General features: G+C 42.8%; 1 protein-coding gene across 6 annotated transcripts in view; it reads left to right on the top strand.

The window, feature by feature from the left end:
• The window catches only part of LOC141378483 (cysteine-rich motor neuron 1 protein-like), a 92,333-nt gene that overhangs the window by 40,734 nt on the left and 31,937 nt on the right, over positions 1 to 19,662 (top strand). For 4 of the 6 annotated variants that reach the window (XM_073927969.1, XM_073927967.1, XM_073927968.1 and 1 more), the window contains exons 4-5: positions 16,056 to 16,235; positions 19,335 to 19,538. In XM_073927969.1, coding sequence (XP_073784070.1) covers positions 16,056 to 16,235; positions 19,335 to 19,538 — 384 coding nt within the window. Of the gene's footprint in view, positions 1 to 12,657; positions 12,927 to 16,055; positions 16,236 to 19,334; positions 19,539 to 19,662 lie in introns of those variants that run through there. The other 2 variants (XM_073927971.1, XM_073927970.1) reach the window with 1 other exon arrangement.

Raw genomic sequence — 19,662 nt, 5'->3', positions numbered from 1 at the left:
CACATGCTTTTTTATTTTAAGGTGCCATATACTGCATTGATTCAGTAAGTTAAACTGTTCTCTGATATCCACATTGCAGGTTTGTGATTAAGGTCAATTTCCCAGAAATGTTTTTTATGCTTATTTAATTCCCCAATAAATACCCCTAGAACCAGAAGCTCCTAATTGACCATATTCAGATTGGTCGTGAATATTAATGAGCTCTGCTATGATGTTTGCAGTTTGCTTTCTATCTCTCTCTCACACAGACACACACACAGGAGTGGTGTTGTGGATAACATCCATAAAATGAAGGTTAAACTAGGGTGGCACGGTGGCTCATTGGTTAGCACTGTCGCCTCACAGCAAGAAGGTCACTAGTTCGAGTCCCAGCCGGGTCAGTTGGCAATTCTGTGTGGAGTTTGCATGTTCTCCCTGTGTTGGTGTGGGTTTCTTCCGGGTGCTCTGGTTTAGCCCACAGTCCAAACACATGCGCTATAGGGGAATTGATTAACCAAAGTGACCGTAGTGTATGAGTGTGTTTGTAAATGAGTGTGTATGGGTGTTTCCCAGTGCTGGGTTGCAGCTGGAAGTGCATCCACTGTGTAAAACACTTGCTGGATAATTGTCGGTTCATTTCGCTGTGGCAACCCCTAATGAAAAAAAGGGACTAAGCCGAAAAGAAAACGAGTGAATGAATGATTGATGTAGGCTAAACTATGATTAAACTCTACACAAGAGCCCAACAGATATGCATTGTGTTGTATTTTGAAGACATAACGTCAAAGAAAACACAGCCAGGAATTAATATCAACCTCTGCAAGAGCAGATGATGTTTATTAAATTAACAAAAAATAAAATTTAACATACTGTATGTCTTTTCATGGTGAAGCTGAATTGATTTGTAATCTGTATATCCTGCATTTTGTGTCATGATGAGTAGGGGTGTCAAAATGCAGATGCTGACAACTTGGTATCGGTTCAGTAATAATCATAACTGGTTATTATGTACTGACGTCATTCAGGGGCGGACTGGCCATCTGTCAATTCTGGGAAATGCCAGAAGGGCCGGTCCATTTTTCAAATGTTGCCCGGTCAGGTCTTTTTTATTTAATTTTTTTTTAAATATGCATTGTTTTTACATGCAGCCAGCTTTTATCTCTTGCATGATGTGAAATTATGGTGTTGATGATGATTGCCACCCCAATCTGACCCAATCAGAGGTTACCCGGACAAAACCAAAATCTGGCTAGAACAAAAAGCAAGTACAACACAAGCTAATTGTTAGAGAAAGTACCGACCGGCTGTTAGAGGGAGGTGAGCGCCGGTGTTTACAACACTCTGGAGGCAACTCAGGGCCGGCCCGTAGCATAGGCAGTATAGGCAAATGCTGAGGGCGCTGTACATCCAGGGGGTTGCCAGAAATAAGCGAAGTTAGGTTGGTTTTGTTTTCGATATTCCTGACATATCAGTGATAGACGGCAATAACTCAAAAGCCTCTTACCCTAAAAGATCTAAAGTGTGTTTCCTACAAAAAGACAAAGCTGGTTATGTTTCACAGCTGTCCTTTTCTTTTTTTTCGCTCAACATTACGACCACTGCTCCCTTTAAGCCCTCGCAATATGCGTTTATGTGGGAGAGCTCGTGCTGAGCGGACGTAAAACGAATATTGCGAGAGCTTAAGTGTGTGTGTGTGTGTGTGTGTGTGTGTGTGTGTGTGTGTGTGTGTGTGCTTGGTGCTGTCTATGTTTGTGTATGTGTTTGAATGAGAGACAGTGTGGTGCTGTGTGTGTGTGTCTGTGTGTTTATACAGACAGCTTGTTATAGCCTCCCCCTAAATATAACACTGTGTATGGAAAGCATCGTCAATGCACAGTGATGCACCGAGATATCGAATTGAACCAAATCGATAGCATGATAATCGTAGCGGAACCAAACCGTGAGACCAGTATAGGTTCACACCTCTAATGATGAGCATATGAACAGATGGTGTATGGACGTGTTTTCAAAATAAGAGTCCCACATACATAGTAAATTCAAGTGAAGTTTAGTTTTAAACTAATTTCGAGAGGAGCATGAGCTAATGATTAACCTAGCTTGCCCACATTAGCTAATCACGATCCTCTAATCAAAGGATGCTAAGTTTCTATATATATCCTCATTTCCTTTCTACAACTATCTTTATTTAGAAGAAACACCCCTCCTCTCCTTCTTCCTCTTTTGTATAGAATGTGCGGCATGGTGGCCCTGTGACTAGCACTGTTGCCTCACATAGATATATACATTAGATGTCGCCTACCCTGTTGTTGTCTATTGGAAGGAATGCGTCAATAGAGCCGCCATCTTGGTACAGGGTAGCGCTCCTTTGAAATGAATGCGGGACCAAGCTGCAGTGGAGGACTGTGGCCATCCAGAGCCAGAGATATACACATATACACATATATCTATGATCGGGAGTTTTCCTGGATGTTAGTATGTTATTTTATTTATTATGAAAATTATCATTTTACATCACTTTTCTACATTGATGGATCAGTGACCGCACGGGCATACCTGACATAAAGCTTGTGTTTGTGTCTACAGAAATGTACTATTCACCCTCCCTGTTAAATTTGATCTAATCATGTCCTGAAACACAGCTCCTCTCCTGCTTTCACTGCTCATACTGACGGAGGGAGCGATTCGCTTGTGAATGAATCTCCGTTATGAACGACTCGTTCACTAGCCGACAATAACACAAGTTTCTGGCAGCGCAGCATCTCGTTGTCATATTTCTTTTGCATTGTTTGCTGATTTTATTCAACAAAACTAGCATAAGCCGAGTGTTTAGTGCGAGTTGGAGCTGCTTTGCCGTATGGTGAATGCAGTAAGTGACTGATATCATCAATAACAGGGCAAGTTCAGAACATACACAAACCTAAAAAACTTTATCTTACCTATGAAATCTTCTGCCTTTGTGCTTTGTTTTCTTTGTTTGCTCGTTACTACACTCGTAGACAGCGCTAAAGTCCCGCATCTTCACGTAATAACACTGTCTTGTCTAGTGCGGTTGAATGACATTTGTCCTGGGAGCACTGTACCAATGTGGCGGCGCTATTGACGCATGCTCAGGGTCCCTATGCGATATCCAGTGTATATATATCTATGGTTGCCTCATAGCACAAATACCAATGTCCTCGCTGGGCCATCGGGTATTTCAGTGCAGGTTTTCGATGTTCACCTGGTGCCCGTGTGGTTTTTTTCCCCGGATTCCCTGGTTTCCTTTCACCATCCAATTATGCTTTATATTATAGACAAAATAAACCTAAAGGTGCATCCCAAATCGCATACTATCTACATGCACTATTCTACCTCATTTTGTAGTATAAAAAGTGTAAGTAGTGCATTCACACTGAAAACTAGTGCACTTTAATTACCCGGATGATGCACTAGTTTCACCAGTAAAATGAAGTGTGTAATGATGGACACTTCACGCACTCAACGACCGCAGGTTTGCTCACATAGCGGAAGGGGCAGAGCTATCGGACGCACATGTTGGATAACTTTATTTATTTTGGATGGTGAAAGCAGAATTCTCCTGCGAGAGTGATTATAGCGCCTCCCGATGGAGAATGCGGTTATACTCACGGCAGGTATTATTTGGTACTTTGTTCTGATTTGGCGACCGTCATCAGGGAAACGGGTTGAATTTCCGCTTAGTGAAAAAACATTAGTGCTCCATTTGGGACGACACTACAGTCATATACTATGCTGTTGAGTATGTACGTGCATAAGTACATAGTGCATAGTGTATAGTGTGCCATTTGGGACGCAGCTTAAGTCTTTTTTCCTAGATGTCTTGCTCTCTGGAAGTTCACCTTAGCCTCAGCTGCAGGGGAGTTTTGAGATCTACCTAGTCTTAATCTCCTCTCGCCCGGCAAAATGGAAGGAGCCCTGGACTCGAGGATCCTTTGAGCTCAGGGCTCTCTCCCGGGCCAAACCATGAGCTAAATCATGAGCTAAGTGTGAACTCTTGAATATAAACTTAGATGAACTTAAGAATAACTAAGGGAGGAAAATTATCCTTGTTGTCTTATTAGAAAATGTTGTGGCTTATCAAACATTATTCATCCCAGAGCAACATATCAGTCTGTGTTATGGCTCTGGTTGGGTTGGAATCAGTGGTCCACAAACCTTTTTATCACCGTGGATCGACAATCAGCGCTTGACAAATTTACATGGAATGGTGTCGGGGTGGGGGTACAAAGCACTGCAGTGCTTGTGTGTTCTGTGTTTGTCTAAGGGTGCTTTCACACCTGCCTTATTTAGTTAGATTGAATCGGAATAGAGTTCAATTTGCCTTTTGGTTTGGTTGGTTTGGGCAGGTGTGAATGCAGCAATCGTACTCGAGTGCGCACCAAAAGCGGACCAAATAAGCGTACCGAGACCTGCTTGAAGAGGTGGTCTCGGTACGCTTTCAAACAAACCCTGGAGCGGTTCGTTTGTGGTGAGAATATGATCCGTACTAAAACAGGTCCAACCGCAAAAAGTACTGCGCCTTTTGGACTAATCCAGCTGCCGTAGGCCGATGCGCTGTGCATTATGGGGTATGGATGAAAAATATTTGTTGGCAGCGCTTTACCAACAGAGAGAGAGAGAGAGAGAGAGGGAGAGAGGGGAAAACATTACCTGATGGATTGTTGGGAATATTTCTGCAAGATGAGCATGTCGCAGTTTAGCTAAATTAATTCACGCCTCCTCCTGAAGTGACGAGCGATGCATTAAACACTGTTTTCCAGCCACGGCCGCGCTTCATTCTCGAAATGTATAGTTTGTCTAAAACAGGAATACAATCAGGGCCGGCGCGTCCATAGAGGCGACCAAGGCAGCCGCCTAGGGCGGCAGCATAGAGAGGACGGCATCCGCGACATCTCCCTTACCCCCCGCGTCCTCAGTTATGTCCGCAACACCTTCCTTACCACCCGCATCCTCAGATATATTCGCGCATAGACAACAGAATAGAAAGGGCAGCGTCAGTGACACCTCCATCAGCACCCGCCTGTCCTCAGTTATATCCGCGCATAGGGTGGCAGAATTGACGTCCGCAACACCCGCACGTCCTCATTTATATCCACGCATAGGGCGGCAGAATAAAGAGTGCAGTGTCCGCGACACCTCCCTCCCTTCCTCAGCACCCGCGCGTCCTCAGTTATATCTGCGCATAGTGCGCTGGAAAAGAGGTCCGCGACACCTCACTTCATTTTCATAACCGGTCACTTTCATTTTCACATTGGGGTTGACGGCGCCATGATCATCCTCTGCCTAGAGTGGCAGTTCAGCTTGCTCCGACCCTGAATACAATCAGCAGCGCAGTCTTCTCTCCAGAGTAAAAACGACATTTTATGTCTGCCGGTTTTGTTTACTTGCGGGAGTTCATTGGCATTTCCCTGCACGTGAATTCTGACCAATCAATAAGCAGTTTAGGAAATATGTTCAACAACATCTGGCCAATGAAAGATGTGGATTTTGTTAGATGACTGCATTTTGGTTCGTTTCAACTGGTTCGGACAAAAGCCAGCAGTGTGGTGTGAAAAGGACCCAAAGACGGCAGAAAATGCAACAATGAATCATTTATTACCGTTGGTCCAGACCAAATGAAGCGAACCACAGATGTGAAAGCACCCTAAGATGATTAGTCTATCGAAATGTGTATATTCCATACAAGCTGAAGCTGATCGGTCAGTTCTTGTCATGTGAATCGTAATGTGCTCACAGAATTTATTCAACTGTGTGCATCTGAAAGGGTCACACCGATTGTGTGCGCAAGCCAAACTATTGGAAATAACAAACTTGCGTGAACCATAGAAAAGCCGCAATATGTGAACGGCCCCTAAAAGGCCACTATTATTTGATCATGATCTTCATGCATAGACATGCTAGGGGTGGGCAAACTTGATCCTGGAGGGCCGGTGTCCTGCATAGTTGACCTCCAACCCTATTCAAACAGACCTCCCTATAGAGTTCAAGTGATCTTGAAGACACTGATTAGTTTGTTCAGGTGTGTTTGACTAGTGTTGGAACAAAACTCTGCAGGTACACCGGCCCTCGAGGATTAAGTTTGCCCATCCCTGTGCTGGATTCACCTGATTTGTCACCTGAATGGGTTGCGAATCTATTCCTTGGTTGTTCATGGGTATTTTCCTCTTAGCAAAGACGTCTGTTTCTTATGCATTTTTCTGCTTGTGGGTTAAATTTGGGCACTCAGGTGACCGAGGTGTAAACGAGAGAATGCAGTACTTTTTCAAAATAAAAGATTTTTTAAAATAAAAGATTATTCAGACTCAGATATTGAGCAAAACGGAAATAATTAATGATTTCTTGTGCCTGGGACCAATTGATCCACAGACTGGTAGAACGTGGCCTAAAATGCATGCAAATGATGAGGGCGTGGCCTGTGAGTCACGCAACAGTCTGCTTTGTGTTCTAATGGGCCTATTTTTCACAGGCAGCGCTCAACAATAAGGACTGCCCGGTGGCCCGGGGCCAGCGTGAAAGACACTCGGGACAGTAGACAGGATTGTTACTGGCCCCTATCGGCCAGTAACGTTGAGCACGTTTTTTTTTTTTTTTTTTTTTTTTGTAACCTGGTAACAACTAGTACAGATGGCAACATAGCGGCAAAATTAAACAATGAGGCTAAAAGAAAACATCTGTTTGTAAAGTCTTAGAAGCAGACAATTACATGGGAACAAAATTAAGAAACTGAAAAAAACCCAAAAAAAAACAAAAAACAGTTGTCAGTTTGGCAAGCCATTTTTATAAAAATTATTTAGAATTGCATTAAAATACCAGCACATTTTTCATACCGCTATTTCATTTGCATAAAATCTTGAATTTTTCTTCATTATACATTTATTAACATATTTAAAATGTTTAAATTCTAGATTCACAGGCATAATTTTGCCATTATTTTAAATATGTGGCTAAGAAATAGTTATTAACCTTTTAGTTTTTTTTTTGGTGGGGCCAGTGAAAATTTTGGCAGGGCAAGCAAAAATCTCAACCAATGGCCCGATCGGACCCGTATAAAAAATCCTTAGCGTTGAACCCTGACAGGGGTTTTACACTTGCGGAATTTGAATGAGTAAACAATGATGTCTGACGCTCACGGTATGGCCATTTCCATATGCTGATCGCTTATTATTTGGCTATGTCTAGATACCCCTATATTTTAAAGGAGACCTATTATGCAAAACTCACTTTTACTGTATCATTATCATTCACACCTTAAGGTTTGCTTTGATTGTTCAGTATTTATGCTTTACCATTGCACACACTTTGTAACATTTTATTTATCACGTTTAAGAGTCTTACACTTACAGTGGGTTTCCTCCGGGTTTTCCCCCGCTTTCCAAACACATGTGGTGCAGGTGAATTGAGTAAGCTAAAATTGACTAGTGTATGAGTGTGAATGAGTGTGTAGGGATGTTTCCCGGAGATGGGTTGCAGCTGGAAGGGCATCCGCTGCATAAAACATGTGCTAGATAAGTTGGTGGTTCATTCCGTTGTGGCGACCCCAGATTAATAAAGGGACTAAGCCGAAAAGAAAATGAATGAATGATATGAAAGATGATATCGTGATATTTATTTTGCGATATTGACCAGCCTTAATTCATATAGCGTGATGTTTGCATCGTGCTACGTCAGATGTGTTTCGCCGATGTCCTCAGAACCGCCGTTTCAGCTCTGCGTCTTAATGCACTCATTCAGCTGCGGCACAGAGATGCATTGAGAGCGTTTCTGCCGTTAACCTGAGCGTCATTTTCCCTCCGTGACAATATTCAGAGAGGAAGTTGATCAATGTGAGCTTTGTGTGGACTGGAGCTAAAGCAAACACTGCGCCACAGACACTCACTCTCCTGCCGTATTTATTCAGCAGTTTCTGCGGCTCCGTCACATTTCCTACCCAAATATGAGCCCATACACACTGAGGCTGTTCTCTCACTCTTTATTAAGGGCGTTTAACACTCCTGTTGTCTTATAATGTAGTATATAGCGTTCGTGTGTGTGTGTGTGTGTGTGTGTGTAGATGTGTGCACATGTTATTAGTGTGTGTTTGGCTGTGTGTGTGTTTGGTTATACTCATATTTGTGTGTGTGAGTGTCTTTGTTTGGGTCTGTGGGTTTAGGTGTGTGTGTGTGGGTGTGTGTGTGTTTGTGTGTGCCTGTGTTTTTGGTGTGTGAACTCATCGTCATGTTCAAGAAGCCAGTCTGAGATGATTGAGCTTTATGACATGCTGCGTTATCCTGCTGGAAGTAGCCATCAGAAGATGGAGACACTGTGCTCATAAAGGGATGGACATGGTCAGCAGCAATACTCAGGTAGGCTGTGGCGTTGATGCTCAATTGGTACTAATGGACCCAAAGAAAATCTCCCCCACACCATTACACCACCACCACCAGCCTGAACCGCTGATACAAGGCAGGATGATCCATGCTTTCATGTTGTTGAGGCCAAATTGTGAGCCGAGCATCCGAATGTGTCAGCAGAAATGGAGACTCATCAGAGCAGCAACGTTTCTCCAATCTTCTATTGTCCAGTTTTGGTGAGTCTGTGTGAATTGTAGCCTCAGTTTCCTGTTCTTAGCTGACAGGAGCGGCACCCGGTGTGCTCTTCTGCTGCTGTAGCCCATCCGCCTCAAGGTTGGACGTGTTGTGTGTTCAGAGATGCTCTTCTGCAGAGCTCGGTTGTATCGAGTGCTTATTTGAGTTACTGTTGCTGGAACCAGTCTGGCCATTCTCCTCTGGCCTCATCAACAAGGCATTTGCGCCCACAGAACTGCCGCTCACTGGATATTTCCTCTGTTTCTCTGTAAACCCTAGAGATGGTTGTGCGTGAAAATCCCAGTAGATCAGCAGTTTCTGAAATACTCAGAGCAGCCCGTCTGGCAGCAACAACCATGCCACACTCAGAGTCTCTTAAATCCTCTTTCTTCCCCATTCTGATCCTCACTTTGACCATCATCTTGACCATGTCTAAATGCAGTGAGCTGCTGCCATGTGACTGGCTGATTAGAAACTTGCATTAAAGAGCAGCTGGACAGGTGTACCTAATAAAGTGTCTATATATATGCATAACAAATAAACACAGCACACGTATAAGACATATATTTTGTGTATGTCACATTAAAATATGAACTCATATATTGCCACATATCTGATACCTACGTGTGATTTCCTACCTGTTGCAGTCGTGTACACTGTCACAGATGGAGAAATGAGTGCAGCTCTGTCAGATTAATGTCTGTTATTGTGCTATGTCTGCACATCTATACTGCTTCACGGCTGGTGTGTTTCATTCCTCGTTCTTCTGAAGTCAAGCATGTGTGTAAACGGCAGCAGCTCTGCTCTGTTACTGCTCCTGCAAGAGCCAACGAAACTAAATCTCCCACTTTTCTTTTCCTGAATGGCTTCCAACATACACTCAGGAGAATCCACAGCATTATCAGAGCATCATATTCCCGAACCGCACGCCATCAGGGCCCTCAGACACACAATGCAGGCAGTCAATGAGGCTCATTAATCAATAATGAATTGTGAGGCGTCACGGTGGCTCAGTGGTCAGCTCACAGCAAGAAGGTCGCTGGTTCGAGTCCCGGCTGGGTCAGTTGGTGTTTCTGTGTGGAGTTTGCATGTTCTCCCCGTGTTGGCGTGGGTTTCCTCGGGGTGCTCCGGTTTCCCCTACAGTCCAAACACATGCGCTATAGGGGAATTGATCAACTAAATTAACCGTAGTGTATGAGTGTGTGTGTGTGTGAATGAGTGTGTATGGGTGTTTCCCAGTGCTGGGTTGCAGCCAGAAGGGCATCTGCTGTGTAAAACATATACTGGAATAGTTGGTGGTTCATTTCGCTGTGGCGAGCCCTGATGAATAAAGAGACGTGTGTGTGTGTGTGTGTGTGTGTGAATAAACTGATGTGTGTGTGTATGTGTGTGTGTGTGTGTGATATAAGTGTGCTGGAGTCACGTGTGCGTCTCTGTCCTGCTGATTCAGTGCTGACCCGCAGCTCGTCTCCGCCAGCCGGATGCTGTTTTCTGGATCATTGTGTGTGTTCCTGCTGCGCAGATCCTCCAGACTGCAGTGACACACACAGCTGATCCTGAAACAGGCCAGCGGAGCACCTGGAAACTGCTGCCACACTCACCTGCCAAACAGGTAAACACCCTGCTAAAAAGCTGCTCATTTTCAGCATCCAGAGAGACTGAGAACAATCCAAAGGATCTTTTGCATTTGCACAAAGAAAATTTGACAAATTCCCCCCAAGATGTCTGCTCATCCCCCAGGAATCTTTTACGTTCCACAGGAAACAGTTAATGTCCTCAGAATTTTTACATATTCCCCCACAATGTTTGCATTTATCCTAAGAAATATTTACATTTCCTCCACAAAATCTTTTAATTTCCTTCAAGAAATATTTGCATTTCACCAATAAAGTGTATGTGTTTCTTCTTACAAATATTTGCATTTCCTCCTGAAAATATTTGCATTTACTTGTAGAAATACTTGAGTTTCTTCTAGAAGTATTTGCATTTCCTCCAAAAAATATCTGCATTTCCATCTACAAATATTTAAATTTCTTTCTACAAATATTTGCATTTCGTTTAAGAAATATTTGCATTTGCCCCAAGAACTTTTTACGTTTCCTCCTAGAAATATTTGCATTTCCTTTTAGAAATATTTGCATTTCCACCTAGAAATATTTGCATTTTCTCCAAGAAGTATTTGAGTTCCTCCTTGAAATATTTGCGTTTCCCTCAAGAAATGTTTGCATTTCCTTCTACAAATAATTGCATTTACCCCAATAAATATTAGCATTTTTCCCACAAAATGTTAGTGTTTCCCCCAGGAAATATTTGCATTTCTTCCAAGGAATATTTGCATTTTCTCCAAGAAATATTGTTCATTTCATCCTACAAATATTTTCATTTCCCTCAAGAATTATTTGCATTTCCTCCAAGAATTATTTGCATTTCCTCTTAGAAATATTTACATTTCCACCAAACAGTATTTGCATTTTCCCCAAGAAATATTTGCATTTTCTCCACAAAATGTTTGGATTTTCCCTGATAAATATTTGCATTTCCTCCTAGAAATATTTGCCTTTCCTTCAAGAAATATTAGCATTTTCTCCAAGATTATTTACATTTCCTCTACAAATATTTGCATTTCCTCTAAGAAATATTTGCATTTGCCCCAAGAACTATTTATGTTTCCTCCCAGAAATATTTGCATTTTCTCTTAGAAATATTTGCATTTCCTTCACAAAAATATGTGCATTTCCTTTTAGAAATATTTGCATTTCCACCTAGAAATATTTGCATTTCTTCCAAGGAATATTTTTAATTTCATCCTACAAATATTTTCATTTCCTCTAAGAAATAGTTTCTTTTCCTATAATATTTGTATTTCCTCCTAGAAATATTTGCATTTCCACCAAAAAATATTAGCATTTTCCCCAAGAAATATTTGCCTTTTCTACACAAAATGTTTGGATTTTCCTCTAAGAAATATTTGCATTTCCTTCTACAAATATTTGCATTTGCTCCAAGAACTATTTGTGTTTTCTCCTAGAAATATTTGAGTTCCTCATAGAAATATTTCAGTTTCCCCTTAGAAATGTTTGCATTTCCTCCTGGAAATATTTTCATTTGCCCTAGGAAGTATTTGCATTTCCTCCAAGAAATATTTTTCATCTAAGAATTATTTGCATTTCATCTAAGAAATATTTGCATTTACTCCTACAACTATTTGCATTTCCTGTAAGAAGTATTTGCATTTCCTCCTAGAATTATTTACATTCCATCTAAGAATTATTTGCATTGCCTCTAGGAAATAATTGCGTTTCCTCTAAGAAATATTTGCACTTCCATCAAAAAATATTTGCGTTTCCTTATAGAAATACTTGCATTTCCTCAAAGAAATGATTGCATTTCCCCCACAAAATGTATGCATTTCATCCTAGAAATATTTGCATTTACCCCAAGAGTCTTTTAAATATTCCCAGTTTCATTTCCTCTAAGATATTTTTGTTTCCCTACAAAATGTTTGCGTTTATCCACAAGAAATATGATCATTTTCTCTAAGAAATATTTGTAGTTCCCTCAAGAGTCTTATCTTTACCCCACAAATTATTTGCATTTCCCCCACAAAATGTTTGCTTTTTCTCTAAGAAATGTTTACGTTTCCACTAAGAAATACCCCCACAAAATGTTGTAAAAAATTGCTTAAACACAAAATGTTTGCATTTTCCCCACAAAATTGCACTCCCCCTATAATCTTTTACATTTCTTCCACAAAGTGCTTATTTCCCCCCAAGAAGCATTTGCAGCTCCCTCAAGAAAGCTGTTCCTGATGTTGCACAGATGAATGGAGGTGTCTCTGGGTAACACAGTGCTTGTTTGAGAGAAAGCTGAAGTTTTTTGCAAGTGAATGTAAAAGCACTGAAATATTATTTTCCCTCTGATCTCATATTATCCGCGTCACCCTGCATCCTCAGGGGCTTTGTAGAGATTATTGGCTGTTGTGCCTGATGTTATTCAGTGAAGACAGACGTGTTATTAGGAGTTGTAAACCTGCTGCGTCATGTCTGCTCAACACACTCTGCTTGTTACATGAAAAACACTCTTGTGAGAGCCGGACAGACAGGAAGTGATGAGCTGTAAAAAAGGGGCGGGGCAAGTGAAAGCGGGCCTCTGTGTTTACTCTGGGTTAGCGTCAAATATGCCCTGTTTTACCAACAATCCAAATTCCCGCGTTGGCCTCTTGGCCCGCCGCTAAATGTGTGCTGCCTCCTGGAACTAATGGACTTAAGGAGAGGCGCAGCGGGCGGAGGAAAAACTGCTTATGCATCAGTCAGAGGAACAGAAGCAGAGGATGATGGGAAGGTTCAGCAGGTCACCGATGGGAATGTAAGTGTGTGTGTGTGTTCGTCTTGAGTCGGTGTGTGAGAATGAGTGAGAGTGTGTTAAAGCTTAAGTCTTGTTTTGGATTTTGTTTTATTTTAGACGTTTTAGTTGGAGGCCTCATTTTTTACATCTTAATGAGCATTTAATGTTGTGTGTTGGCACCTGATGGGTTCATCCTGATTTCAGAGAGTTTTTACTAATGCAATAATCCACAAATATGGGTGGCACGGTGGCTCATTACTTAGCACTGTGGCCTCACAGCAAGAAGGTTGCTGGTTCGAGTCCCGGCTGGGTCAGTTGGTGTTTCTGTGTGGAGTTTGCATGTTCTCCCCGTGTTGGCGTGGGTTTCCTCCGGGTGCTCCGGTTTCCCCCACAGTCCAAACACATGCGCTATAGGGGAACTGATCAATTAAATTGGAAGTTAAATTGGTGTGTGTGTGCGTGTGTGTGTGTGTGTGTGTGTGTGTGTGTGTGTGTGTGTGTGTGTGTGTGTGTGTGAATATTTGCATTTCCTCCAGTAAATATTTGAATTTTCTCCTAGAAATATTTGGATTTCCTTCAAGAAATATTTGCATTTCCTCCCACAAATATTTGCATTTCCTCCTAGAAATATTTGCATTTCCTTCTACAAATATTTGCATTTCCTCCAAGAAATATTTGCATTTCCTCTTACAAATATTTGCATTTCCTCCTAGAAAAATTAGCATTTCCTCCTAGAAAAATTTGCATTTCCTCCTAGAAATATTTGCATTTCCTCTTACAAATATTTGCATTTCCTCCTACAAATATTTACATTATTGCAATATTTAGTGTGTGAATTTGTGTTTATGGGTGTTTCCCAGCTCTGGGTTACAGCTGGAAGGCCATCCGCTTCATAAAAATATGCTGGAATAGTTGGCGGTTCATTCCGCTGTGGTTGAACATAGTTTACCTTGAATCCGGTAATCATCATGACACTAAGTTGCACCATGATCAATGTCCCAAAACCACAATAATAGCACAGTAATTCAGTTCAAGTTTACTTGTGCAGACGAAAGGGCATCCGCTGTGTAAAACATGTGCTGGAATAGTTGGCGGTTCATTCCGCTGTGGCAACCCCTGATGAATAAAAGGAGTAAACCGAAGGAAAATGAATGAATGAATGACTACAGAACAAACCACTGTTATGGAATGACTTCCCAAATAATATTATAGTGTAGGATGTCCAGAAAGCACAGTAATGACAGGTTGAGCATTATTAGTGTGTGTGTGTGTGTGTGTGTGTGTGTGTGTGTGTGTGTGTGTGTGTGTGTGTGTGTGTGTGTGTTTGTGGTCAGTGGCGTCCCCGAGCGCAGGCTAATCTAATGAGCCGTACAGAAGCTATTGTTGGTGTGTGTGTGGAGTGTTTTGGAGACGCTCAGGGTTTCCGGCTCTTTCCTGCAGGGATGTTTCTCTCTTTGGCCTCGCTGCTGTTTTTCTTTGACCCCACATGTGTAAGTGTGTGTTTGTGCGTGAGTGAACACCAATTACACTGCTTCACAGGCCACGTCTGAGAATTCCTGCTCATGGCGGCATCGGCGGGATCCTGCGCCTGAGGCCTCACAACACTCACACACACACACACACACAGACACACATACACAAACACACACACATACATAAATACAGACATACATACAAAAACAGACACCACAAACACACTCACACAAAAACGAATGCACAAGCACACACACACACACACACACACACACACACACACACACACACACACACACACACCAAAAACACATGCACACTCCCTCACATATGCACACACACCCACACACACACACACATACTTCCACATATGCACACACACATGCACACACAATCACACATAAGCACACACACATATGCACACACAATCACACATAAGCACACACACATATGCACACACACACACACACACACACACACACACACACACACACCAAAAACACATGCACACTCCATCACATATGCACATGCACCCACACACACACACACACACACTCAAACATACTTCTACATATGCACACACACATGCACACACAATCACACATAAGCACATACACATATGCACACACAATCACACATAAGCACACACACATATGCACACACACACACACACACCAAAAACACATGCACACATACTCCCACATATGCACACACGCACACACACACACACACACATGCACACAAAAAACGCATGCAAACACACTCACACAAATCTGCAAATACAAATATGCACACACACATGCACACTCACGCATACTAAAACACATGCATACACACTCACACATATGCACAAATACACACAAGCACACACATATGAACACTCACGCACACACATGCACACACAAATAATGACTAAAAACACACGCACACACTCACACATATGCACACACACAGCACACCCACACACATATGCACGCACACTCGCAGATATGCACACAAATAACACATGCACACTCACATACTCACACATATACACACAAAAACACATGTGCACACACGCACATATGCATGCACACACGCTCACACATATGCACACACACATGCACACCCACACACATATGCATGCTCACACACTCGCGCAAATGCACACAAAAAACACATACACACACACACATATGCACACAGGCACACACTCACGCATATGCACACAAAGACATATGCACACACAGACATGCACACCCACACACATAGGCATGCGCACACACACACACATATGCACACAAAAAAAACACATGCACACCCACACACTTATACATAGGCACATTAAAGACACAAGTGCACACGCTCACACATATGCACACACATGCATGCATACAAAAACACTTGCACACTCACAAATATCACACACATCTACACATGCACAAATACACATATACACATGCACACTCACACACACACACACACACACACCAAAAATTGCTCATTGCTCCTGAATGTTGTGTTTTGTCTGCAGTTTCCCCCAGATGTGTGTGTGTGTGTGTGTGTGTGTGTGTGTGTGTGTGTGTGTGTGTGTGTGTGTGTGTGTGTGTGTGTGTGTGTGTGTGTGTGTGTGTGTGTGTGTGTGTGTGTGTCTATAATGTGTATGTAAGACTCCTGAACCGTGTGTTTTGTCTGCAGTTTCCCCCAGGTGTGTGCACAACGGTCAGCAGTTCTCGGAGGGTGAGCTGTACCGTATGGACCCGTGCTGGTTGTGTCAGTGTCGTGGAGGAGTCTCCTTCTGCTCTAAAGCCGAGTGTGCAGAGCTGGACTGCCAGAACTCTTACATTCCTGAAGGAGAGTGCTGTCCCGTCTGCATAGGTGAACAATACATACAGTATACAGGAGACATACCTTCATTAAACTTCAGCTTAGTCCCTTATTCATCAGGAGTCACCACAGCAGAATGAACCACCGACTATTCCAACATATGTTTTACACAGCGGATACCCTTCCAGCTGCAACCCAGTACTGGGAAACACCCATACGCACTCATACACTACGGCCAATTCAGTTCATTAATTCCCCTGTGGGGGAAACCGGAGCACCCGGAGGAAACCCACGCCAACACAGGGAGAACATGCAAACTCCACACAGAAATGCCAACTGACCCAGCCGAAGCTCGAACCAGAGACCTTCTTGCTGTGAGGCCACTGTGCTAACTATTGAGTCACTGTGTCGCATACACTCATGCACACACACTCTCTCACACACACAAAAATACAGATACACACACTGCAGAAACACACATGTACACATACACAAGCACACACACACACAAACTCACACATATACACACACATTAACTTTCTAATGCACACATGCATATGTGCACAGTGCACACTCACACACACACACACACACACAAACTCTCTCTCTGTCTCACACACACACCGTAGACACACATGTACATACACATGCACGCATACACGCTTTCACACAAACACACACACACACAAAAGCACAAACTTACACACTCACACACATATGCACACACATTTTCTCACACACACATGCATACGTGCGCACACACACACGCACACACACTGTCTCTCTCTCTCTCTCTCTCTGACACACACAGACACACACTGTAGACACATGCATATACACATGCACACATACACACACACACAAAAACACAAACTTGTACACTCATGCACACGCTCACATATTCACACACATACACCTTCTCACACACACGTGCATATGTGCACACTCTCACAAAACACATGCACACACTCTCTCTGTCTCTCTCTCTCTCACACACACATACATACACAAACACACACAGACAAACACACACACAAACGAAAACTGTAAACACAGATAAATACAGATATACACACACACACACACAAAAACACAAACTTGCACATTCACTCACACAGTAAATCTCATATATAAAACACACACACACACACACACACACACACACAAACTACTACATATGCTCACATACACAAACATACACACAAAAAACATGTTCACATATGCACACACACACACTCTCTCTCTCTCTCTCTCTCTCTCTCTCTCTCTGGCACACACACACACTGTAGACACACATGCACATACACATTCACGCATACACACACACACACACACACACAAACAAAAACACAAACTTGTACACTCATGCACACACTCACATATTCTCACACACACATATTCACACACATACACCTTTTCACACACATGCATATGTGCACACTCTCACAAACACATGCACACACTCTCTCTGTGTCTCTCACATACACACACAAACAAACACTGTAGACACACATGTGCATACACATGCACATATACACACACAAACACAAAATTGCACACACAAAATCACACACACATACACACACATACACCTCACACACACATGTATATGTGCACTCTCTCACAAAACACATGCACACATTCTCTCACACACACACACACACACAAAGATGACACACATGCACATACACACACACACACACACACAAACTTGCACAAACACAAAATCACACACACACACACATATACACTCACATACCCCTCACACACACATGCATATGTGCACTCTCTCACAAAACACATGCACACACTCTCTCTGTCTCTCTCTCTCTCACACACACACAAAGTAGACACACATTCACATGCAAACACACACACAAAACCACACACAAAAAACTTCTCACACATGCATATGTGCACTCTCACAAAACACACACACACACTATCTGTCTCTCTCTCTCTCTCACACACACACACACACACACACACACACAAAATCGCACACATACACACACATACACCTTCTCACACACACACATGCATGTGCACTCTTACAAAACACACTCACACACTCTCTCTGTCTCTCTCTCTCTCTCTCTCTCTCTCTCTCTCTCACACACACAAAGTAGACACACATTCACATGCAAACACACACACACACACACACAAACTTGTACACACACAAAATCACACACACATACACACACATACAACTTCTCACACATGCATATGTGCACTCTCTCAAAACACACACACACACACTATCTGTCTCTCTCTCTCTCTCACACACACACACAACGAACACTGTAAACACAGATATATATATATATATATATATATACACACACACACACACACACACACACACACACACACATACACACACAAAAACACAAACTTGCACACTCACGCTTTATTTCCCTCAGTGTCGCGTCACGCTGGAGTCTGTAGACTCTCCAGATGATCCGTCATCGGCTTTCAGCAGCTCAGGCTTCAGTCACAGCAGCACATCTAACCTACTGCTCCTATAGGTTAAAGGTCAACCGCAGACAGTTTCTGTGGGAGAAACAGACACAACTGAGCTGTTATTGTGTAACTCACAAGTGCCATGAGCTGCTCCTTAGAGGAAGAATATGTTCTGCTGTGAAATAATAATAATAATAATAATGTATTAATAATAGGGCAACACGGTGGCTCAGTGGTTAGCACTGTGGCCTCACAATCCCGGCTGGGTCAGTTGGCGTTTCTGTGTGGAGTTTGCATGTTCTCCCTGCGTTCGCGTGGGTTTCCTCCGGGTGCTCCGGTTTCCCCCACAGTCCAAAGACATGCGCTATAGGGGAACTGATCAACTAAATTAGCCGTAGTGTATGAGTTTATGTGTGAATGAGAGTGTATGGGTGTTTCCCAGTACAGGGTTGCAGTTGTAAGGGCATCCGCTGCATAATACATATGCTGGGATAGTTGGTGATTCATTCTGCTGTGGCAACCTCTGATGAATAAGTGATTAAACACACACATACACACACACACACACACACACACACACACACACACACACAAACACACAAGGAATAATTGTATGTATTGTGTGTTTGTGTATCTGATGTCTAATATGTTTGTGTCCATGTGTGTATGTGTGTGTGTGTGCAGATGTGCAGCTGCTGTCAGTGGAGAGCAGTAAGGCGAGCTGCTGGTTCAGTGAGCGTCTGCGAGCGCATGAGGATCAGTGGAAGGAGGACGACTGCACCTTCTGCCAGTGTGTGGACGGAGAGACTCACTGCACCGCCATGGCCTGCAAACAGAGCTGCCACAACCCCGTCCACATCCCCGGAGAGTGCTGTCCCTTCTGTGAGGGTACGAACACACACACACACACACACACACACACACACACACACACACACACACACACACATCAGACATAAACACAAACACATACACATACACACAAACATCTGTTTAAAGTGCTTCTCCAGTA

This window comes from Danio rerio, chromosome 17 (assembly GCF_049306965.1).
Source record: "Danio rerio strain Tuebingen ecotype United States chromosome 17, GRCz12tu, whole genome shotgun sequence".
Taxonomy (NCBI): domain Eukaryota; kingdom Metazoa; phylum Chordata; class Actinopteri; order Cypriniformes; family Danionidae; genus Danio; species Danio rerio.
The sequence above is the reverse complement of the archived record's forward strand: the minus strand, read 5'-3'. Positions and strand labels throughout refer to the sequence as shown.